Consider the following 24,244-nt stretch of genomic DNA (forward strand, 5'->3'; position numbering starts at 1 on the left):
ATCCTGTCATAGACTATTATCAGAAGATGCAGAATTGAAATGACGGATAGTAAACTCTGCCCTATTTTCAATGTGTAATTTTAAATATATAAAAGCTGAATATCCACGTGTAATTAAGCCTCTGAAGCAGTCGTTGATTGTGTTGCCAGGTGGTAGATGTTACTTTTCTCCGCGCTGGTGAAGATGGACCAATCACAGCCGCGTATGATTACAGGGTTTACTTTAATAAGTTTATTAACAAATAAAAAATAAGGGGCAGGTTTTCATTTATATATCAGGTATAAAGCGACCTTACACCTCTGTCCTCAGTACAACATCGTGCTCTTTAGTGGTCATCTCTCAGCTGGGGAATCGGTGAACAGGTCTGGAACCAGTGTAACGCTACTCGACGTTTCCAGTCGGAGTCTTTACAAAACGGATCGACTTCACGTTTTGAAAAGCGGCGGAGCAAAAACAGACGAGTTGTTTTGCTGTTTTATCATTTAGATCAGTAAACGCTCGAGTATATCATGGCTGTCCCAGGTATGCGTTTGCAGAGATGAACGGATTGTCCATTAGTTTTGCTGATTGTTGTTGATATGCCGCTTCAGGAATGTTCTAGAAAGTGTCCCTCACTTCATTAGTATCTTCACATCAGACACATATCCTTATAGTTCAGACTTCATGTTTTACTCTTAGGTAGCTGTTAACTGGTGTAAGATATTCTGTCAAAACAATGTTTGGTATAATGCAAGCTGCTCGATGTTTTATGGTGTGATCAATTCTGAAATCTTTGTAGATTTAGATTAAATGTCCTACGAAAACTCGTTTTCTTCCAGCTAGTTGTTGGTTTTGTAATAAGTGGTGATTAATTTACGTCCTAAGTCGATATTGAATGTGTTTTGCTAACAGGCCCAAACAAGGACAACATCAGAGCAGGCTGCAAACGATGTGGATATCGTGAGTGAGATCTGTCTGTCTGTTGTTTTCTGTCTTTATATCTTTCTGTTTGTCTGTCAGGGTTTTTTTTCTATCTACCTAACCATGTTAATCTATCTATCTATCTATCTATCTATATGGTAACACTGACTTTTGTAAATGTTTATAAATGTTTACTAATCATTACCTTATGAGCATTCATCTCGATGGCAAAATGTGTCCCAAATGACCTGAATTCACCCTATTTACACAACTTAACTAATGAATTATTACTCATTTGGTCTTTTTTTTTTTTGCGGTACCCAATCTAAAGTTGAAACTATTCGTCATTTGTAAATATTTATTTATAAATGTTTACTAATCTTTTAGTATCTTTATGGGCATTGGACTTTTAGCTGCTGTAACAACATTTGTGTTGTTAGTTAAAGGAACACGCCACTATTTTTGAAAATATTAATTAATTAATTAATTAATATTAATATTCATTTTCCAGCTCCCCTAGAGTTAAACAGTTGAGTCTGACCGTTTTCGAATCCATTCAGCCGATCTCCGGGTCTGGCGGTAGCACTTTTAGCTTAGCTTAGCATAGATCATTGAATCTGATTAGACCGTTAGCATCTAGCTCAAAAATGACCAAAGAGTTTCTTGAGAGAATATACTTGTTTATTTATCAAAACAATGATTAAGCCGTGCTCCCTTATAGTAATCAATCTAACTAGTCAGTTTTTTCTGTATGTTTTCCTGTCTGTCTATCCTTTTGTTTTTTTCTGTCTGTCTCTTTTATCTATCTATCTGTCTGTCTGTCTGTCTTTTTTTTCTATCTATCTATTATTGCTGTTCATCCATGTGATAATGTCTCTTTTCTTTTTCATTATCCATTGTTTTCTCCAGCTGGTCATTTGACTTTTGAATGTCGTAATTTTGTTCGTGTGGATCCGAGGAAGGACATTGTGTTAGATGTGAGCAGCACCAGCAGTGAGGAGAGTGAAGAAGAGGAACAGGTAGCTGTCAGCAAAGAGAAGATCTTCGACAGCAGCCATTCAAAAGGTCATTTCACTGTTTCACACAATGTTTTATGTTTCCACTTCTGTCTCAGGTCTTCCTGCTCTGTGTGCATGCATATATATTAAACATTTCACTGACACATTTACCTGAATACTGAGAATATTGTTAATAATGATCATTTGTCACTGAATGATTTTTGTGATTGGTAACATGTTTTTTTTTAAATGCATACTTCGTTCACAGGCTCTCATGAAGATTCCAGAAAAGAAAAATGTAAAAAGAAAAGTAAGGACAGATCCCATCGTAAGGCCAAAAAGAGGTACACATTTGATAAATGATAGCATTTTTTTAACTTGCTTAAGTATTTAAAAAAGCAATTTGTAAATGCTTTATAAAAACGTGCTTTAAATGTTGCATTTAAAACATTATATATCAAGTAGTTAATCATAATGGTTTTTTTACTGTTTTATTTTCTTAAATTGATAATTATGGGCTTGATATCTGTGCACATTTTATTTGATGTAGAAAAATCCAATAAAGAAATGATTGAATAGATAGATAGACAGTCAGACGGATGGATAGATGGTGTAGGGATTTCTAGTACATGAACGGACACTGCTATGCTCCTATCAGCCATCAGGAGGTTTGCTAATCATCCCAGCACATGACTCCAATATTCTGGGTCGAATTAATAATAATTAATTCCCTTACAAATTTAAGTAGTCAAGTTATCTGCATCTGGTGGAGAATGCGGGCAAAATATTCGACTGAGAAATTCATGACCCAAGATAATATTATGAATTTTGTCTATTTTTATCCGGAAAAATAGATAAAAGACAAAAAAAACAGATTTGTTGTGGCACTGGATACTTTTGTTGTGTATCAGAGCATGTTGAATGAGTGAAAGTGAAACTCGAGTTGTTCTTTAAAGAATTGAACTGCAGAAAAACGTTTTAATTTTGTCCACCGAGACAAAATAAGTCGCTCTAAGAAAAGCACATGAAGGAAGAAACGGGCGTTTTTCCCCGTTTACTTTCTCTAAAGGCCTTCATAGTTCAATTTGTTGGTGCGTTTTCCACCTCCAAAGTAGTCTATAATAAATAAATCTCCCGGCTTCAGAAGATTAACCTAGCTAGTTAATGCTCTAGCCATTTAATTCACTAAAAAAAAAAAGTGAACTTGAAAACGCGGTACTCACAGAGTGTCCGAGACGTTATTTTGTGATGGGAGAATTGTGAAAGCTTGATCAAATGAAGATAGATGGATGGATGGATGGATGGATGGATGGATAGATAGATATACGGATGGACTGACAGATAGATAGATAGATGGATAGACGGATGGATAGATAGATAGACGGATGGATAGATAGATAGATAGATAGATATACGGATGGACTGACAGATAGATAGATAGATGGATGGATAGATAGATAGATATACGGACGGACGGACGGATAGATAGATATACGGATGGACTGACAGAGATAGATAGATAGATAGATAGACGGATGGACTGACAGATAGATGATGGATGGATGGATGGATGGATAGATAGATATACGGACGGATGGACAGACAGAAAGATAGATAGATGGATGGATAGATGGATAGATAGATAGATAATACGGACGAATAGATGGCTGGATAGATAGATAGATATACGGATGGACTGACAGATAGATATACAGATAGATAGACGGATGGATGGACTGACAGATAGATAGATATACGGACGAATAGATGGATGGATAGATAGATAGATAGATAGATATACGGACGGATGGACAGACAGAAAGATAGATAGACAGACAGACAGACAGCTAGATGGATAGATATACATATATACGGACGGATGGATGGATGGACTGATGGACGGACGGATAGATAGATAGACAGACAGACAGATAGATAATTATTAGATCTTTATTTTCAAGTGACTCTCCTAGTCCTGCATAAATATGCACATACATAATTTATTTAAACTAAAACACTATTTTAATAGATAAAAAATCTTGCCATATGCACCTTTAGAATAGTGACATGAGGTTTTTGTTCCTTTTAGATGTAATTACTGCCCTGTTTGATAATATTCTTATGTTTTTATACTCTCAGGTCTTATTCATCAAGTGATGATGAGGAGGAAGTAAGCAAGAAGAAGAAAAAGCACAAGAGTCACAAGAAGAAAGGGAAGAAGGAAAAAAGGGAGAAAGAGAAGGAACACAAGAAAAACCATAAAAAGAACGAGACCGAGTCCTCTTCATCTGACAGCTCTACTGGATCATCAGACACAGAATGAAGCTTTGACAGGATCACAGCAAAGTGAAAAAACTAACTGGAAAATAGCTATAAAATACCTTCTGCCAGAGCCATTTGTACCTTTATACTTTAGAAATAAGTCTTTTCTTTTATAGTCATGTCTGAGAGTTGGAGTGATGGTTATTTTGTGATGTTTCTAATGAAACTGTATTTTGTATATAAATGAAATGAAGACAACCCAAAATCCTTTCAGGTGAATACTTTTACAAAGTTTGTGTTTTTATAATATTTTACTAGAACTTCTGAACAAAAAAAGACACATTTACTCTACAATAAAGAGTCATGGGCAATTATTTTTACCTTTTAACTCTGTGAGTGGTGATCTGACAGCTTTATTTACAGTTTAGCAATCATTATACAAATACATTAGACTGCAGAATGGCACGAAAGCCAATGAATAATAAAATGCAATCTCATATCTTACAGTATGTAGTTAAGTCTTTCTGCTCATATCTAAAAGTGATATATATGTGTATATCCCAAACAGCAGGTGAGTAGTGATGTTAAAGTCATCTAGATTGCTCACATTCATATTTTCTTTTACGTTTAAATGTTTTATTGTCCTGACTCTGAGGGTGGAGTCCAGCCACTTAGACTTTATCAGGGGGAGGAAAGAAATGGCCCACGCACACGGATGACAAAGCTCTTTTCTATACAGACTCGTTCATTTCTGGAATGAGTTTGCTGATTTTCTAGTGGATTAGGGAAAATTTGTTTCCACATTGTGTGTGTGTGTGTGTGTGCATGTGTATTTAAATAGATCACCTATCTGGTTATTTTTAATTTATTTATTATTTATCTAAATTATTTTATTGTCCTTAATGTCATCATTGCAGTCAGGTATAAATAGGCGCCCAATAACCGTGTGTCCTGTATGGTTATATGTACTCTGAATCTTTAAAGTCATTAAAACTGTAGGTAGTTACTATATTCATGGCAACAGTGTTTTACTTAGCTAGCAATAAAACAATTCTGAGCTTCAAACTGCTGCGCAAACAAAATCCATGTCAGATGTCACATTCAGCAGAAGCCCACTGTCCTTTTTTTTTTTAAAGAAATGGTAGTATCCATGTTTCATTGCCTTATCTTCACAGTCTTATTAGGAATAGCTTTTTTGTCATATTCTACAATAGCTAATTATTATTTTTAAGCTTCAAAATTCCATTTTTTGTCTATAATAATGTATATTTTGTTCTTTGTCTAATAGTTTGGCAGATATGAGAGGTGTGGCAGCAAATAACATCAAGGTGTGTAAGCAAATAGCAGCAAGTTCTTGGAAAAAGACATTTATGGCTATTTATAATCATTAGCTATAGCTAGTGTTACTGGACTTTGAAGCTATTAGAAGGGCAATAAATAATTTGACAATAAAAAAACTTTGTAATTACCTTTTTCTATGTATTTCCAAGGGTGGGTCTTAACATGTGACGTTTCAAACCCTATATAATCTTGGCACATTGTGTGCATGTTTCAGTGCACAGTGGAATAACAGGAAAATCAGGTAAAATCAAGCTGCAATGAAATATTGCCTATACTTTTTGGTAAACTTTCTGTATAAGTAAAACTACATTTAAAAGTCATGTCAACTAACAAAATCTTTAAAATTCTATAGGTGTTTATAGGTTAGAAAAAAATGCTTTGGAGGAAAAAACTTTTCCAAATAACAGCATAAATATTCTTGATGCCCTAAATGTCTTTACCCGTCATAGATCATGGAGGTCACATCTCAACCTGCTGCATTTGAACCCCGAGACTTTCACACGGGTTTGATGAGCTGCTGTGACGACATGGGTGTATGTAAGTGATTCCAATGATACTTGACCTATTGCAAGTAAATCTATCCATCTGATGTGATTTAATTTTAAATATATATATATTTTTAGGCTGTTGTGGCTTCTTCTGTCTCCCTTGTTTGGGCTGTTCTATTGCCAGTGAGATGAATGAGTGCTGCTTATGCGGTTTAGGCATGCCGATCCGAAGTGTATACAGAACTAAATACAACATACCAGTTAGTATCTATCTATATATCTATCTATCTATCTATAATATAGGGCCTATTTATTTACAGTTTTGTGTAATTTGCGTCTGCAGGGATCTATGTGTAATGACTGGATGGTCGCATACTGCTGCTTATGTTGTGCAGCCTGCCAAATGAAGAGAGACATCAAAATAAGGAAGAGTAATGGAACACTGAAACCTTGAGAAGTGAAAAAGGAGCACTATCTATCTACACTACTATAGCAAGTCCTTACGCATTGCTCTTGGAAATGAAAGATTAAAGAAAGTTGAGGTTAATCATTTGAAATGTAATGAAAATGTCTTTGCTATCATAAGTTTAATTAGGCTAAAAAAAACGACATTGTTTCCATTCACTAAGTTTGGAGGGTTTATTTCACCCAAAATTGGCAAAACACTCATCCTTCCACATTCATGTTATCAAGTAATGTAAAGCTCAAAAGAGGTTCAGCGGTGCAACCAGCACATTGCTGATTATGTGTGGCCTGTTGGTTGTGTTGTGCCTATGTATACAGTTAAAGAGAAGCATAATTATGGATGTATGTGGAACTTCAATGCAATGCTATAGACAAATTATATTATTTGTAACAAAGTTACAGTGAATTCTTTCTTTTTTTCTAAAGATGAGATTTAGTTTTCATTCCATGTTTCCCCTTGTGAATGTGAATAGCATCAATGAAAGCATTATCAGTCCTGTATGGGGCTTTTGGAGCCAAACAGCTATCACATTATAAACAAGTTCAATGTTAAAATATGTTCTCCTGTTCCAGTTTATTGTTGATTTGTAAGTTGTTCATAGGTGGACATCCTTGAGACTGAAAACACTGTGGTGCTTTCAAAAAAAAAAAAGAATGGTTTTAATTTCATTGGACCGAAATGTCACCTCGACAGATTCCATTCGGTTCAGCTGATGGCTAAGAAATCACACACCGCACCTTTAAAAGTAAACTACATGATGGTGGACTCTTTGTTAATATCTGTGGCTGACAGTGTTGAACTTCATTAAGAAAACCAAACAAAAGAATGGGTGGCATGAGAACTATGAGGGTGGACTCTGGCAACATTAAGATTTTTTTTTCTTCATTAAGAGTAATACTGAATTAACCTTAAGCATTCATTTTGTTCCAAGAATATGAAAGATCTAACGTTAAATATCAAAATAAGTGCTGTAGAAGCGAGAAGGCGAGATTGTTATTATTATTGGTTGCTGCTGAGGTAATAGATGCTCTCGGTCTTTCTCGGTTGTATCTTCGCAATGGCTGTAGAAATGGTCGTTAATTCTTGATTTGGGTCCGGCACAGACATGTTACAGGTAATAATATGATCAAAAAGTCATGGCAACAAACGACTTCCTAAGTCAGTTTAAGTTGAAACGACTTTCACAATCAATTTGATTAAACTTCATTCATGTTATACTGTTGCTTATTGTCACTGTAGGCTTAGGCTATTTTTTCTATAAATTTTAATGAATATACAAATTAATAAAATTAGTTTTATTTATTTTTTGTTACAAAATTTTCAGTTATTTATTTTTAACACCGCACCCCCAGCCCCCACATTTTTTCTTGGGCTACACGCCAGGGGGTGCTGCAGCACCCTCAGCACCCCTACTTCCCGCAGTAATGCCCTCATACTATGCTCAGGAAGGACAGAACTTCTCATTGGTCCATATGCAGTTTCTACACTTCACTTATCTCGAAACTACCTCCTAAGATTGTGGCCTGTGAACACCATAAAAATTCCGTAGGACTTCCGATTGCAGCAGCAGTGGCTGAAGTAAACAGAGGTCACAAGGATCCATCCAAATCCATTAATAACTATGTTTGAAAACCTTAAAATGTAAACTACAACACATACGCAATAAATATTTCCAGTGGCGGCTATTTGTAGTACAACATCTTACACAAATTCAGCTGATACCATACAAATGAATGCATGCATGATAGTTCATTTCTTTCCTTCATGTTTGGACTCCATGTGTTCAGAACATTGCCAAAGGTATTCTAGTAGTGGTTTGGGAAGTAAGTAACACAGTGGTAAAACTTTTAATAGACACTCCTGGTTTTACTTAACTTGGCACACCAAGTACTAAGTATCTGGTCTGTCCAGTAAGACATTAACAGATACAACCAAGATCTGAATCTCTAGCTTGTGAAGCGGCAACAGATACAACCAACATTCTGAACCTTTACCCTGCGAGGAAAGAAACATTAACAGACACTACGTTCAGAGTCTTAATCCAGCAAGACAACCAAAGATGCAGCACATCCTGAGTCTCCAAATCTTCACTTCAAGGTACCTTCAATTGCATGTTCCAGATTGTTAAGGACCTTCTGCACCTACTTCTGTGCTTCATCTGCGTGTTCCAGACTTTAGAGCACTTTAGTGCTCCGGGAGATCAGCATCTCACAGCGTTTCATGTTCAAGGCTGTTGAAACGGATTCCGGCTCTTTTCCCACTGCATTGTTATCCACACACAACCAGCAGAAGAAGTCACCGCTACCGGACTGCTCACTCAACCATGTGCAACGTAAATATCACTTAATCAAACCTCTTTCCAGAGACCTTGGCATTGTTGTACATTATCAGTTTGTGATTTTCTAATTTACATTAGATGTTATATAGCTGCTGTCAGTTAATAACAAATAATCTTTCATTTATTTATTTGATGCATACGGTAATAAGGTTTTCATAAGGTAACATAAGTCTGCCATAGCAACATTCAACTTATTGACTGACATTTTATGCATCTTGTGCACTGTATTTCCTTTACCATTCATTGTATTCATTTAGTAGTTTTGTTGATTACTCGTTTATCTTTTTGTTAATACAGTTTATTTTATTACACTTGTGTGCTCTTTGTATTAATAATAAAGTAAGAGGCTCTACACATTAACAATATCTCACAAATTCTTCAGATTGGTCAGCTGACAAACTCCCTCTGATTAACTTAATAATACCTGTTCAACAATCTTCCTTGATTATAATTAAATGTTGAGGTGTCAGTATCTCCTGCGCTACTAAGTCCCTCATCTCGGCCACGGAGGCTGATTGGATCTCAAGTTCACCCTCCTCCCTCGTTGCGTTCACTATGGCCATCACTAGTCTCCTCGTCACGGCCACGAGGGCCTTTCCCTATTCCTATGCTCCTGTCTCCTGCGACACGGCCGCGCAGGCTGTCCCAGAAATGCCCATTCTGTCAGACACGGCCACAGAGACCATCACTGAGATGTCTGTTCCTACACTGCCAGCACCTCCCTGGCTACTTGAGCAAATAGTGCCGCCCTGGAGGCCTCCCAGCCTGCCAGCACCACCCTGGTCACATGCATGTTACCTACCATGATTCCAGAGTACCCGCCCTCCCTCCCTCCCTATTTTGTGGCGCGAGGTCGCACCTTCCGGGAGAGGGGAGTAATGTCAGGGTTATGTTCTGTTTGGTCTTAGTTTTCATTGTGTTCTGTTGCTCTTTGCATTTTTGACCAGCTTTACCAATGAGTTTGATTGATTGACCCCATTCACCCGCCATTAGATCATTTTGTTTGCCCTGTGTATTTAAGCCCTGTATTTTGTTCTGTTCGCTATCTTGTCTTAACGTTGCTACCTGGATGTTATTTTCATTTGTTTACTGGATTATCGCTGTTTGTTTTTTTGTTTCAATTAAATACTACTTATCTGATCTTCAAGCCTGATCATTCTGTATCAGTCAACAAGCAGGTGTGACAATTTTCTTAAATATTCTATCAAATACATTTTTGTATTAAATATTTAGAAAAATTCATATATATAGACATATTAACATTAGACAGAAACATACTAAAGCTGTGTTGTAATTTGTTGTGACTTCATTTGTCCGTAAGTCAGTAAAGCTATAAACGTTTACTGCCCAGTAAAGTCTGGGCCAAGTTGAATCCAGTAAGCAGGCATCACAGGGGCATGTCTGACTGTGACGTGTATACTGGATATTTCCAATATTACGTAATAAAAAATTTTTTTCCTTTATTGCTGATATTATATTCATTGATAATTACAAGTTATGCCAAGAAATGATTTGAATGTAAGCTGATTTACCCTACTTTAACATTTTTGCAATAAGCTTTTAATGTAATATTTCTATGCTTACAATCAGGAACTTAAATAAATATTTCTATATTTTCCATTTGTTTTTTTTGTTTGATTGTCATTGATTGTCATTCGCAGTTTTTTATGGCATTGTAGTTCCTTCACTCCTTCATTAAAGACTCTTTCTTAAAATCCCTCGTTTATTTTTCAACAACGTTTTGTTTTAAGTGTAATGAAATATTTGCATTTAAGATCTTAGAACTTTCTTATAACTCTTCAATAAAGAAGTAACAGTTTAGGGTCAATACGTTTCTTTTTTCTTTTCTTTCTTTTGAAGAAGAAGATGAAGAAGAAATAAATTACTTTTATTCAACAAGGACACATTAAATTTATCAAACGTGACTATGTGTGTGGCACTGAAGACTGGAGTAATGATGTTGAAAATTCATCACAGGAATAAATTACATTTTAAAATATATTCAATTAGAAAACAGTTATTTTACATTGTAATAATATTTTACAGTATGTTTAGCTATAATGATATGTTGTGTCATTGTCTTTGTAAAAACAGTGCTTAACAAGGATGACTGACGTGGCAGCACATTTCATCACTAAAAGGTGTGATAGAAAACATAATATATGGCTTTTAACCATTTAGAACTTTGGACCTAAAGGAAGTGCAATATATATTTCCGCAATACAACTGTCAGTATAAAGTTTTTATGACATTTACTCTAGATTTGAAGGGTGTGTCTGAATATGTGACTTCCCAACTGTATATAAAGACATTCTGTGCCAGTTTCAGTGGGTAGAGGATTTTTCTGACTCAACGAAAAAGAAGGCAAATGTACGTACATTTAAATATACCTAATTTTTGAGGAACTTGTTGTATAAATCAATCCTCTACTTAAATTTCACATGAACTAAATTTGTTTGTAAAAACTTTGCAATTTTGAAAAAAAAAAAGTGTTTCGGCGTAAATATTCCCGATGCCTCACATTTCCTTACTTCTAGATCATGGAAGTCACATCTCAGCCGGCTGCTTTTGAACCCACAGACTTTCACACGGGCTTGATGAGCTGCTGTGAAGACACAAGCGTATGTAAGTGATTCCAATGGCACTAAACAAATACATTGTTACTACATTGTAATCTATAAAGTCTAAGTAGTCATAACGTGACTTTAACATCAGTCATATATTTCAAAATAGGTTGTTATGGCTGTTTCTGTCTCCCTTGTTTGGGCTGTTCTATTGCCAGTGAGATGAATGAGTGCTGCTTATGCGGTTTAGGCATGCCGATCCGAAGTGTTTACAGAACTAAATACAACATACCAGTTAGTATCTATCTATCTATCTATCTATCTATCTATCTTCTATCTATCTTCTATCTATCTATCTATCTATCAAGGACACATTAAATTTATCAAACGTGACTATGTGTGTGGCACTGAAGACTGGAGTAATGATGTTGAAAATTCATCACAGGAATAAATTACATTTTAAAATATATTCAATTAGAAAACAGTTATTTTACATTGTAATAATATTTTACAGTATGTTTAGCTATAATGATATGTTGTGTCATTGTCTTTGTAAAAACAGTGCTTAACAAGGATGACTGACGTGGCAGCACATTTCATCACTAAAAGGTGTGATAGAAAACATAATATATGGCTTTTAACCATTTAGAACTTTGGACCTAAAGGAAGTGCAATATATATTTCCGCAATACAACTGTCAGTATAAAGTTTTTATGACATTTACTCTAGATTTGAAGGGTGTGTCTGAATATGTGACTTCCCAACTGTATATAAAGACATTCTGTGCCAGTTTCAGTGGGTAGAGGATTTTTCTGACTCAACGAAAAAGAAGGCAAATGTACGTACATTTAAATATACCTAATTTTTGAGGAACTTGTTGTATAAATCAATCCTCTACTTAAATTTCACATGAACTAAATTTGTTTGTAAAAACTTTGCAATTTTGAAAAAAAAAAAGTGTTTCGGCGTAAATATTCCCGATGCCTCACATTTCCTTACTTCTAGATCATGGAAGTCACATCTCAGCCGGCTGCTTTTGAACCCACAGACTTTCACACGGGCTTGATGAGCTGCTGTGAAGACACAAGCGTATGTAAGTGATTCCAATGGCACTAAACAAATACATTGTTACTACATTGTAATCTATAAAGTCTAAGTAGTCATAACGTGACTTTAACATCAGTCATATATTTCAAAATAGGTTGTTATGGCTGTTTCTGTCTCCCTTGTTTGGGCTGTTCTATTGCCAGTGAGATGAATGAGTGCTGCTTATGCGGTTTAGGCATGCCGATCCGAAGTGTTTACAGAACTAAATACAACATACCAGTTAGTATCTATCTATCTATCTATCTATCTATCTATCTTCTATCTATCTTCTATCTATCTATCTATCTATCAAGGCATTCTGTATTTTCATAATTACTTCTATTGTTTTAAATATGGTTTAAGTGTGCTGCCGAATGTACTGACAAGCAATTATTCTAAACTAAAATTTAAATATATTTGTACTGATGAAGTTGCAATGTGGTATATGAAAAATATATTAACTTTAAATGTAACATTGATATAATCAAGTACAAGTATTTTTCATGTGCTTTAGTATGTTAGTCAACAAAAGCATGACAAAAGAATATTAAAGCAATGATTTATAATGTACTTTGAAGTAAAACTCTTAATTTAACATTATTACATAGTGCACTTTTTAAAAGCGTACTTAAGTTGTGTCAGTCATGAAAGTGTCTCTCTAACACTTAAGTGGTCTTTTATTTCATTAGTATTATATTGTTTGCAAGTACAGTTTTTTAAAATATAGTTTTAAGATTTGAAGTACAAGTGTGCATTTAATACAATTAACACACTTTTGTCCTTTTTTATCTGTCTATCTATCTATCTATCTATATATCTATCACAAATTAATATATATGTATATTTTGTCTTATCTCTGCAGGGATCCCTGTGTAATGACTTTTGGGCCGGTTACTTCTGCATGCCTTGTGCAGCCTGCCAGTTGAAGAGAGACATTGACATTAGGAAGCGTACTGGAGAATTCTAAGGAAAAGCTATCTTACAAGGAACAAAAGCCCTGAACATAATTATTCTGTGTGTGTTTTAAAGGCAACAGGGACAATGCTATCTAGCAGCCAATCTATAGTACACTACCATCTAGACAATGAATTATTGCCCTTTGGAACTCAATAAAAATCTGTTATATATGCAAATACTTTAAACTAATCAACCTTATGACTTCATGAAAGTACAGGCGACATCGGATTGATAACAGTTTGTGTACCACAGACATCATGTTACTCAAAATGGGCGTTGCTCAATGTCATGCTTCCAGATTCATTTTATAATAGAGGTCCAATAGTGAAGAAATCACACTGATTATATGATCAGATTATGCCATGTTGGTTGTGTTGTGAAGCTATGTGTGCCTGTAAGTTAAGAGTCCGTCTTTAGGAGAATATAGTTTCACTTTGTATTATTTTATTATTAATTTGTATCATTTGCAACATGTTCTTTTAATACAGTTAGATTTACTGTAATGTATATTCTTAGTTACATCCACATACATGTTTTGTAGTCACTAAATTATAAGAAAGAGCATTTAATTTTAAATATGTAGTTGATGTTATTGTCATACATTAGACAACAAGATCTGTAAATGTCTTACTATAATAAAGTTACTCAAGGTGTTTCATAAAGCCTTCCAATGTAACACATAAAATACAGAAATAAAGAAAAGAATAGCATCTTGTCTTTTTGAAGACATGATTTAGCATGAGCTGCATTTCTCCATGCTAGGAAAACATTGGCCCGGGGCAATATTCTCCATATTGCAAAGTTCAGACATCTAATCTCAAGTCTTCTAAACTCTTCTAAAAAGTCTACAGCACGTGGCACTGTGCCACCTTTGATGACATGAGTTTGAACATAACACATTTTCTTGTACAGTTTCACAAAACATTACCACAGATTCATTGTCATCTCACATTTCCTGTCTGACAACTGAAGGAACAAAGTCTGATTGTATGAATCACAGCATCATAATACCCAGCTTGCTCATTAGCACAGGACTGTTTTACTGCAAATTGACTTTTATAAAAATTTATGAGTATGCTGTAGGTGTGGCAAGTGCTGTAAATTTTTTTTTTTTTTTTTTGCAGTTAAAGAATTATTGTGGTGTGACAAAATTTTAAAAAGTATAAATATTCCTAATAATAGTAATTGGAAACTATATGTGTGAGAATTATATTAGAATTAGTGTGAGTGTGACATTAAACCTTTAAAAAAATACAAATATTATTTTGAATTGTGCACTCTATTATTTATTATATGACACTTCACTGTGGACTGTGCTATAACTGGCTGACACTTTTGAATTGCACTTTCTATTTTACCTGTTGTATATTAGTTTTATGAATGGAATGTGACTGTGTATTTTTTTATGTGGGTATGCACTGAAGCACCGCTGGGAGGGGTATCTGAAATGTGTTGTATTTCGATTCGATTCGCAATTACAATAAAGGCTTCTAATCTTAACCTATCATAATTCATGAAGCAGAAAAGCTAAAAAATATTCTATGAAACTTTCCATATGGCAACCTCAACCTTGATATGCAGTTTATTGGAGCTTTAGATCATCATCTCTGTACACACACGTGCATAAATATACATGCTGTCACGCCCAGGCCCTCCAGGACTGAGTTTGGTGACCCCTGCTTTAAACTAATCAACTTTATGACTTCATGAAAGTACTGTTATGAGCACTGGATTGATAACAGTTTTTGTACCACAGCCATCATGTTACTCAAAATGAGCGTTGCTCAATGCCATGCTTCCAGATTCATTTTATAATAGAGGAAATCACACTGATTATATGATCAGATTATGCCATGTTGGTTGAGTGCCGCATTACGAATATGTATGGTGTCTACATTATATCTATTGTATTACTTAGATGTCTCTGAATAAAACGGTAAGTAAATGGTTTAATACAGTGCTATATTGAATCAAATCAAAGTATTGCCAAGTAAGCGTTAAGTAAAAATTACTCAAACTTTTACTGGCCACGCTAAAGTTATTTATTTTCTTAACTTAGGTAAGTAGATTTTACTTAATTCAGTATGTGAAATTAAATATAATTATTTAATATTTACTTAATCAACAATAACAGGTCAATTGTACAGAGCAGTAGCAGTAAAATTTACTAAAAATGTGTAAGTGCAAATTGTTATGAAGATTTTATCAAGTCATATCATATACCCTTGATTTCATCAAGGGTATATGATTTAGCATGAACTCCATGTTTCTCCGTGCTGGGAAAAAAATGCAATTATAATTTAAAACATTTTAAATTACAGTTCTGAATCCTTTTTGCAACATAATTGCTACCCCTTCAGCACGAGGCCCAGGACAATGTTCTCCATGTTTCATTTCTCTGTACATTCACTCTCCTTCAGCTCAAGTCACTCCACACTCTTAAAAATAAAGGTGCTTCAAAAGGTTCTTCACATCACAGCGATGCCATAGAAGAACCATTTTTGGTTCCACAAAGAACCATTCAGTCAAAGGTTCTTTAAAGAACCATCTCTTTCTTACCTTTTTGTAATCTGAAGAACCTTCTTTCGCCACAAAAAAACCTTTTGTGAAACAGAAAGGTTCTTCAGATGTTAAAGGTTCTTTATGGAACCATTTAGACAAAAAGGTTCTTCTATGGCATCGCTGTGATGTGAAGAGCCTTTTGAAGCACCTTTATTTTTAAGAGTGCAGTCTGTGCACAGCAGATGGCACTGTGTCAACTTTCATGGCATGGCTCGAGAGTTGAATCTGAACATATCCAGTGGAGTTGCTAGGGATTCTGGGTCCATTGCACAGAATTTGCAATTGGGCCCCCTCAAAATCCCTTCACTCAGTCTGGGGCCCTCTCAGCCTCTGGGCCCTATATGCACTCTGTCCCCTTTTCCCCACTGGTTGTCACACATATTCTTTGTTCAATTTCAAGTTAATACAATTAAAATTGTATACAATTTAAAGTGTATGTATTAAGGTATTTTGTAGATGCTGTAACTGTTGTAACAATTCTTTTAGGTTTACCACAGTTTTTAATAACCGTTTAGCTTTTTTTGTTTTTTTTTTGCAGTTAATTAAAATAATCCTGTGGTGTTACAAAATATATTTTTTAAAGTATGTATATTACAAATAGTTGTTAGAAACTATAGGTATAATAATTATATGAGACATTGCCCTGTGTTTGTATCTTGAGTTTGCTGGTTATTGTTGCTGTGTTCTTCATATCCCGAGTTCCCGAGTTCTTTGATTTTGTAAATAAAATACTACTGTTGCAAGTTGACCCAAGCCTAGGATTGTGCTTCCTGCTAGGCAGTCGAAGTTGGAGATCTCAGGTTGAGAGCCAAACTCTCTGGCCGGGTTGATAGTTGGGGTGGGGATGCCTTCTCTAATCCGCTTGGATCCACTGGGCTCTTTCGGCTCTCTGAAGCCTCACATGAGCACTGTCCCACACCTGTCCCCCTGCGGCACTGTGGAGGGTTCACCTGACCAAGGAAACATAAGGGGGGCTGGTAGCCCAGAACACACTGGAACGGGGTAAGACCAGTAGACGAATGGGTGAGGGAGTTTTGAGCATATTCAGCCCATGGGAGGAAGTTTCTGCATTTCTCCTGTTCTCTACTGCAGTAAGACCGGAGTTAACGTTAGATTTCTTGGTTTAGTCTCTCCACTTTGCCTTTAGACTCATGATGATACCCAGAAGTGAGACTTATGTTGGGTTTTAGATTGAGCACAGACTGAGCAGGCCTTGATGAAATTAATAGTGTCCCCGTTGATGTTTGGCCACCAGAATGCATTATGTACCATGGTTGTGGTTCGGTGGATACCAGGATGTCCAGAACTTAGCGAAGTGTGGCCTCACTGCAATGTCCGATGGCGTAGAGCTTGAGGGACATATTGTCGATTCGGAGGGCATTCTGGTGGAGGTGGGTCATCTTGTTGTGCTTGTTGAATTTCCTCCATAATGTCCCAACTGATTTGAGCAATGACTACAGAAGGCGGTAAGATGGGCACAATAGGATGGTCGATCTGTTCTGAATAATGTGCATCGGCCTTGTGATTCTTGTTGCCTGGGAGGTATGTCACAGTAAAATTGAAGCGGGTGAAAAATAAGGACCAGCGGGCCTGCCTGGGCTCCTTAAATATATTCAAGGATGAACTTCCCCCTCTAATGGTGCCATTCTTCCAGCGCTGCCTTCATCAAGAGAAGTTCTTTATTGCCCACATCGTAATTCCTCTCTGCAGCATGTAGTTTACGTGAGAAGAAGGCACAGGGATGAAGCTTACCGGGGCTGCCATGGTGTTGCGAGAGTACCGCACCAATCCCACAGTCTGAGGCATCTACTTCCACTACGAAGGCCAGTTCTGATTCTGAATGTTTCAAGATGGGTGCTGTGGTAAAGCTGGTTTTGAGTTCCTCTTATCTCTGGAATGTAACCATATAGGGCAGGGTTCCTCAAATCTTGCCCTGGAGGGCCAATGCGCTGCAGAGTTTAGCTCCTGAAGACATTGATTAGCATGCTCAGGTGTGTTTGATTAGGGTTAGAGCTAAACTCTGCAGGAAAGTGGATCTCGTGGGCCAGATTTGAGGATCCCTGATATAGGGCCTTAAAATTGAAGACACCCAAAGAAAAGTTAGTTAAGAATGTGAAAGTTTTCGGCTGATGATGAGCACGAGCCACTTATTACCACTTATGTGGCTTGTTTCTGTTGGGTTTTGCTAATTGTGTTGTGGCGGATTCGTTGTGTTGCGCACTAATGGACCACCGTAGGGTGGGATCTAATACTTTCTAAGCTAGCTTGCTATTGCTAGCCTCGCCGAAATCTCCTCCCTATAGCTTTAAAAATATGTTGCTCTCTTAGAGATGCATTTCTGCAAATGTTTGCTATTGCTTGTGACATAGTAACCATAGGAAGATGCTAGACAAATGATGCTGGACTTGTACTTTCTTGACTCTCTGACTTCTCATTTCTATTCTCTTTGTTTTTGTAATGACATCAAGTAATCATTGATTAAAATGGTTGTGGTTGTGATGTAGATGGATTGTGCATACACAGTCAAATCAGATCCGTATGGAACACAGTAAGTAAATAAGCTTGATGACAAAATTGTTTATGGTTCACTTCTCGTAGGCTGGATGTTCTTCAGGTGAAGATACTGATAAAATAGTGAACAGCATCAATGAAAACTTAATACCTACTATTGTCGCAATCGCTATTGTGAGGGAGCGAGGAGACGTGGAGTACATCAACAAGGACATTTTAATAACATCAAGGGAACCAAGAAAACACGCATAAAGGAGGTTGACATAAACAATACCGGACGAAGGAAGACAGGGCAGACTACACTTTAAATACTGGAGCAAATGAAGCTAATAAACAAAACACAGCTGGAAACAAATGATAAACTAATCAGGGAACATAATGGGAACAGGAAGGACCAAATAAGGGCATAAGGAAACACATGGGAAAACCAGGACATGGAGTACATGGAACAAAGAAACACAAAACAGGTCCATAACCCTGACAACTATGTGATATTATATTCTATATGATTGTTTCAGTGAAGCAAGAAGTATCAGCTGCAATAACTAAATGTAGTCACTGACTTTTCAGCAACTCAGAGCAGCTATGACAGGGGAGGTGTCTTCACCATGTGACCAGGTCTTCAATGTAAAAACACACAGTTAATCTCTAAAAAATCTTTCAGGATGGTATAAAGAATCCATCCCTTCATTTAAACTTGCTTTTTTTTTAGTTGTTGTGTTATTGAAGGACCATTGCAACTTACAATGGCACCTCTCATGCCCACCAGTTTCCCGAAGAAATGTTTTGTACCAGACAGAAGTGCTTTTGCTGTCTTTTTGCTTTTGATTATTTTCCAATATGTGTTTAAGTTGGATTTGGAATGTCCTTGTGACTCTGGGAAAAATACTTGTGTCTGTGCAATTTGCATAAGTTTACCTACCATCTCACTTCTCATTGTAGTGATGATTATTGACAAGCGCATAAGGAGAATTTGCTACATTTGATGCTGCAATGGAACAGAAATGCAGTGCAAGATCATTATTATTTTAATGTCACTACTTAAAGAATCAGAAAAAAATTAGGGCTTGAAACCAATGACAGTGATCCAGCAAAAATGGCACAGAGGAGATATATATATATGCTTAAACTGAAACTATATATATATATAGTAACTTTTTTTAACATTCCAAAAAAAAATTCTAATAATTTAAAACAATGTTGATTTGCTGTTGTTGTTTTTGATGGGTTTTTTTTAATAAACATTTATTTAACTTTACCTAAGCATTTAAGTTTCTTTTTTTTTTTTTTTTTTTTTTGCAAGTAAGGAACGTGACAATATTTACAAGTGCCAAATACAGAATCACTTGGACAAACAAACATATATACAGATAGCTTTAACATTTCAAGATCATTCTGATAACTCCTGTATATGTATTCTTGTGATTGTGAGTGTGTGTGTGTGTGTGTGTGTGTGTGTGTGTGCGTGTCATTTAAGTTTCTGAGACTGCATGAACCCCTCCCCCTCTTTGACATCACTTGTCACAGGCACCACAGTTAATAACACAGGCAAATCGAGCGCCTTGCAGAGCAGCATCCACAACTGCCTGACCAGTCTTCACTGGTGACAGGCACGTAACGCACTTAAACACTGTTTGTCACTGCATTTGAAATTAAACCACTATTAATAAAACCCGTCCATACAGCCAGCATAACTTATTTAAGGGATATTTCACCCAAAAATTTAAATTTTGTCATACTATGGAAGTCAATGGCTACCATCATCATTCCAACATTCCTACCAGCATTCTTCTTTTGTGTTCAACTGAAGAAAGAAACTCATACAGATTTAGAACCACATGAGGGTGTGTAAATGATGACAAAATATTAATTTTGGGTGAACTAAGGAACAGGGCTGAGACCCTCATGCCTTAGCATTATTTCTAGTAGATTTTATTAAGCTGTTGGTGCCACAAGGATCTGTCCTAGGTCCTCTGCTATTTTCGATATACATGTTGCCCCATGGTAATATTATTAAAAAATACGGGATTAGTTTCCACTGTTATGCCGATGATACTCAACTATATATCTCAACAAGACCAGATGAAAGCGCTAAATAAATAAAGGTGACTTGACTTGACTTGACTATGAATTCTTGGCATTTCTTCTGTGATTTTATACCAGTTAGGAGGACATCTTTTTATCCATGAGAGTGTGGGCATGTTATAACAGAGCTACTAGTTGTCAAAATACTCCAATTCATGAAATACCTGTAAAAGAGAGGTAAACATTTTCTGCTGAACAAAAATAAACTGCTGCACCTTAGTCAGGTTGAAACAGGTATAAGTGGACAATCTTAGATGCTGTGAAGAAGAGGCCTTTCAGGGCAACCTCAGACTGATGGACTACAGAGGCTCTGAATTATGCTTAAACTGAAACTAAACACAACACTTACAGTTTCCAATCTGTTGTGTGAAATTAACCAATTATAATTTGTGTTAGACAGGAAAACATACTGCTGTTTAAAGATAAAGTGTGTGATATTAATAAAATAACTGAAATGTACCATTGCCTAGAACGGCATTGGTAGTGTAGTCTCAGTCTGGTCTTTTGTCAAAGAATGAGGGTTGCCTACCATTTAGCCATTTCACGAGTTTACACCTACATTTAATCGGATTGAGCAAATAGTAAGCATATAGTAAGCGTGCCGTCCTGAGGGAGGGCTCTGAGCCAGGAATTAGCCCGAATCCAGAGAACTCCCCCATCCCTAGTCTGGGATGAGAATAGTTATTTAAGAGTGAGGAGTTGGGGTGGAGGAGGGATGCCGGAAATTAGAGGGACAGAGGTAATTTGGCTATTATATATATATATATATATATATATATGATGTTGAAAGTGATTTGTGTGGTTTATGTGCTAGTTATGCAGCTACACTCTAAAAAAAGATGGTTCTTTCAATTTTCTTTATATGTAGTAGGGTTCTATTTAGAACCATAGCATCCTGAAGAACCCTTTTATGCTGAAATGGTTCTTTGTGTTAGAGTTCATGGTTCTTTATTTCCGCCCTTTTTGTTTTTTAAATCTGTAACTGACAAAGCTCCTCATTACTGATTTTCTGGAGCTCAGTGATCCAAGACTGTCAACACACTATCAACAGGTAAAAGATTTCATTCTTTAATTTAAATACAAATGTAACTTTAAAATTGTAACTGGTTTCCAAACAAACATGTTCTTTTCTCTTTTTAGTTTTTTGGTCATATGTAAGTGTGAGCAGCTCTGTTAAGCTGAGGATCCTTCTCCACTTCTCCACTAAGTAAGTAACAGAGACATTGAATTTATAATACATATTGTTAGATTTTTTTTTAAATTTAATTTAACACTAGAACTCTCTATTCTATTTCTATTCTATCTGTTCTTTTCTCTTTTTAGTTGTTGCTCTGTTAAGCTGAGGATACTTTTCTCCTCTTCTCCACTAAGTAACAGAGACATTGAATTTATAATACGTTAGAATTTTTAAATTTAATTTAACACTAGAACTCTCAATTCTATTTCTATCTACTTGTTTTCTTTTTAATTATTATAAAAAAATAATAATAATTGACCCTCTAACACTAGCTCCATTTCTTTTCTATCTACTTTTTATTCTGTTTATTTATAATAAAAAAATAAAAAACCTTGCTATGTGTACTGCATTAGATTAACCGGGACTTGTCACAACACTTATATATTGTTGCTCTGTTGTCATGTTGATTGCTTCTATTACGCTCATTTGTCGCTTTGGATAAAAGTGTCTGCTAAATGATTAAATGTAATGTAATGTAATTTGTAAAGATTCCACTGGAGGCGAGCGTAATGAGAACCCAAGTGCAGCTTTATTTAAACACGGTGAAATCCAAAATCCAAACAAACGAAGAAAGACTTGACTCGGCATGGCATGAACAGACTTGGCATAAACAAGAACACACCAACAGAGGTACAGGGACAATACTAGGCAAGAGACAATGGCAACATGAGGGCTACTTATACCAAACAATAAGGGTCACATGACACAAACCGACCAATGGGGAACAAGACACATGACTAAACCAACCAATGAGAACTTGACACATTGAACAAAGGAGCCAATAGCAGGATCACATGAGGGCAAGGGAACCACATAACTAGAAATATGACTATGACAAAATAAGAGACATGAAAACAATGAACATGAAACAAAACCCAGACCCCACATTATATCATTATTACTTGGGTTTATGCATAAACATACCTAGTTACAAAAAATATTAAAGCTATCCCATGACTTTATATCACTTTTTTCTTTTAACATTGTGAACGGCTCACATTCTGTCCATTTTTGCTTTTGGCCTTCATAGACATTATTGTTTTTACATAAACAAATGGACAGCTTTGAACACAATTGTGCTTTTCAGATGTCCATAACCTCATCCTCTCAATCACACCAAAATACACATAATGATGGACTTACAGGCATCATAGAGGATTGTGAAAATACAGTATTTCACAGAAACTTGGTCTTCATTACACTATTTTCTGTTTCTATTTTTGTTTTACTTCTTTAAGTATTTATTTTTGTTCAGTGTCAATGGTCATTTATTAATGTATTCTGCTAATTATGGTTGTTAGATCACTGTCATTTTTGCTACAATTTCACATGTCATTCAATAAAATAAAAGTACCCAATTGTTGTTGTTTTTATGAAAACCTTAATAGAAGCTATAAGATATTATAATACCAGGCAAATAGAGGGGTAAAAAAAAACAATAGTAATAAATAATTTATAAAAATAATATTAATAAAACTAATATTAATTATATAAATATACGAATATACTAATATTAATGAAAATAAACTATCATTCAAAAGGTTCTATATAGCACTAACAAAGCATGGTTCTATATAGAACCCTATAAAAAAGGTCCTATTTAGCACCAAAAAGGGTTCTGCTATTGTTACAAGCTGAAGAACCCTTTTCTGGTACTGTTTAGAACCATTTTTCTTAAGAGTGATATTTTAAATGGTATTTGGGGAGCTTGTTTTACAGAGCTTAAATCTTTCAATCTTATCTTTGAACTTGTCGATAATCTTGCCTTGGCTTTGTGATCTTAAAAGTATATTCTGGGTTAAATTCCAATTAAGCTCTATCAACAGCATCACATAGATAAAATTGCTTGCCAACCTTGTTTGGGCAAAGTTTGACCACAGACATTTAAAAAATAGGGTTGTAAACATTAGCATTTGACAACATGAGTTTTTTTTTTATGGCTCAACTGATCAGTGTGACAGGAGTTTCTAGTTTGTAGCTGTTTGTTGCGTTCCTTTAACTTGGCAATACATTGAGTTTGTTCTTGTGCTAAGGATACGGTAAATTCTCTGTGGCAGCAGATAATACCTTTCATATTTCTCTTTCGGATACATTCCCCAAGTACACTCTAAAAAATGCTGGGTTAAATACAACCCAGTGCTGGGTAAAATAGGGACAAACTGCATTCTTCAATAGACCAATATTGCCAAATTTCTTTGCCAAATCCAGTCTGACTGACTCTACTTACTGAGTCCTTGTGTTCCCCTATGATTTGAACTCACTGTCTGTCCATGAAGGGCTAACTAGTCCACCTTTCTCAGTGGCCAGTATTCTGTCTATGTGCTCAAGACTGTCATATGTGTGCGTTGTTACTTATCTGTGTTTACTGTCTCAATAAATAAACTCTCTCTTTGACTGGTTGTATCTGACATCCACATGTCTGAATTCATTTATTTTAAAAAAAAGTGTA

General features: G+C 35.8%; 2 protein-coding genes across 2 annotated transcripts; both read left to right on the forward strand.

Moving 5' to 3' along the window:
• Positions 1-365: 365 nt before the first annotated feature.
• LOC107685105 (protein SREK1IP1-like) lies at positions 366-4,971 on the forward strand. The gene is made up of 5 exons (XM_016481591.1): positions 366-522; positions 892-939; positions 1,810-1,965; positions 2,167-2,242; positions 4,038-4,971. Exons 1-5 carry the CDS (start codon positions 510-512, stop codon positions 4,219-4,221), a joined length of 477 nt encoding a protein of 158 aa, XP_016337077.1. The 5' UTR covers positions 366-509; the 3' UTR covers positions 4,222-4,971.
• A 7,196-nt stretch (positions 4,972-12,167) lies between these two features.
• Positions 12,168-14,409, forward strand: plac8.2 (placenta associated 8, tandem duplicate 2). The gene is made up of 4 exons (XM_016481696.1): positions 12,168-12,195; positions 12,363-12,450; positions 12,559-12,683; positions 13,306-14,409. Exons 2-4 carry the CDS (start codon positions 12,366-12,368, stop codon positions 13,408-13,410), a joined length of 315 nt encoding a protein of 104 aa, XP_016337182.1. The 5' UTR covers positions 12,168-12,195; positions 12,363-12,365; the 3' UTR covers positions 13,411-14,409.
• Positions 14,410-24,244: the final 9,835 nt, after the last annotated feature.

The sequence above is a fragment of the Sinocyclocheilus anshuiensis genome, unplaced genomic scaffold (genome assembly GCF_001515605.1).
Source record: "Sinocyclocheilus anshuiensis isolate Anshui unplaced genomic scaffold, SAMN03320099.WGS_v1.1 scaffold914, whole genome shotgun sequence".
In the NCBI taxonomy this organism is placed as follows: domain Eukaryota; kingdom Metazoa; phylum Chordata; class Actinopteri; order Cypriniformes; family Cyprinidae; genus Sinocyclocheilus; species Sinocyclocheilus anshuiensis.

What these genes read in the sequence shown, in the direction of transcription:
- LOC107685105 (XM_016481591.1), top strand. An exon ending in CTGCAAACGATGTGGATATC is followed by an intron (nt 940 to 1,809) that starts GTGAGTGAGATC and finishes TGTTTTCTCCAG; the next exon opens with CTGGTCATTTGACTTTTGAA. An exon ending in CGACAGCAGCCATTCAAAAG is followed by an intron (nt 1,966 to 2,166) that starts GTCATTTCACTG and finishes CTTCGTTCACAG; the next exon opens with GCTCTCATGAAGATTCCAGA.
- plac8.2 (XM_016481696.1), top strand. Translation starts at nt 12,366, where the DNA reads ATGGAAGTCACATCTCAGCCGGCTGCTTTTGAACCCACAGACTTTCAC. An exon ending in CTGTGAAGACACAAGCGTAT is followed by an intron (nt 12,451 to 12,558) that starts GTAAGTGATTCC and finishes ATTTCAAAATAG; the next exon opens with GTTGTTATGGCTGTTTCTGT. An exon ending in GAACTAAATACAACATACCA is followed by an intron (nt 12,684 to 13,305) that starts GTTAGTATCTAT and finishes TTATCTCTGCAG; the next exon opens with GGATCCCTGTGTAATGACTT.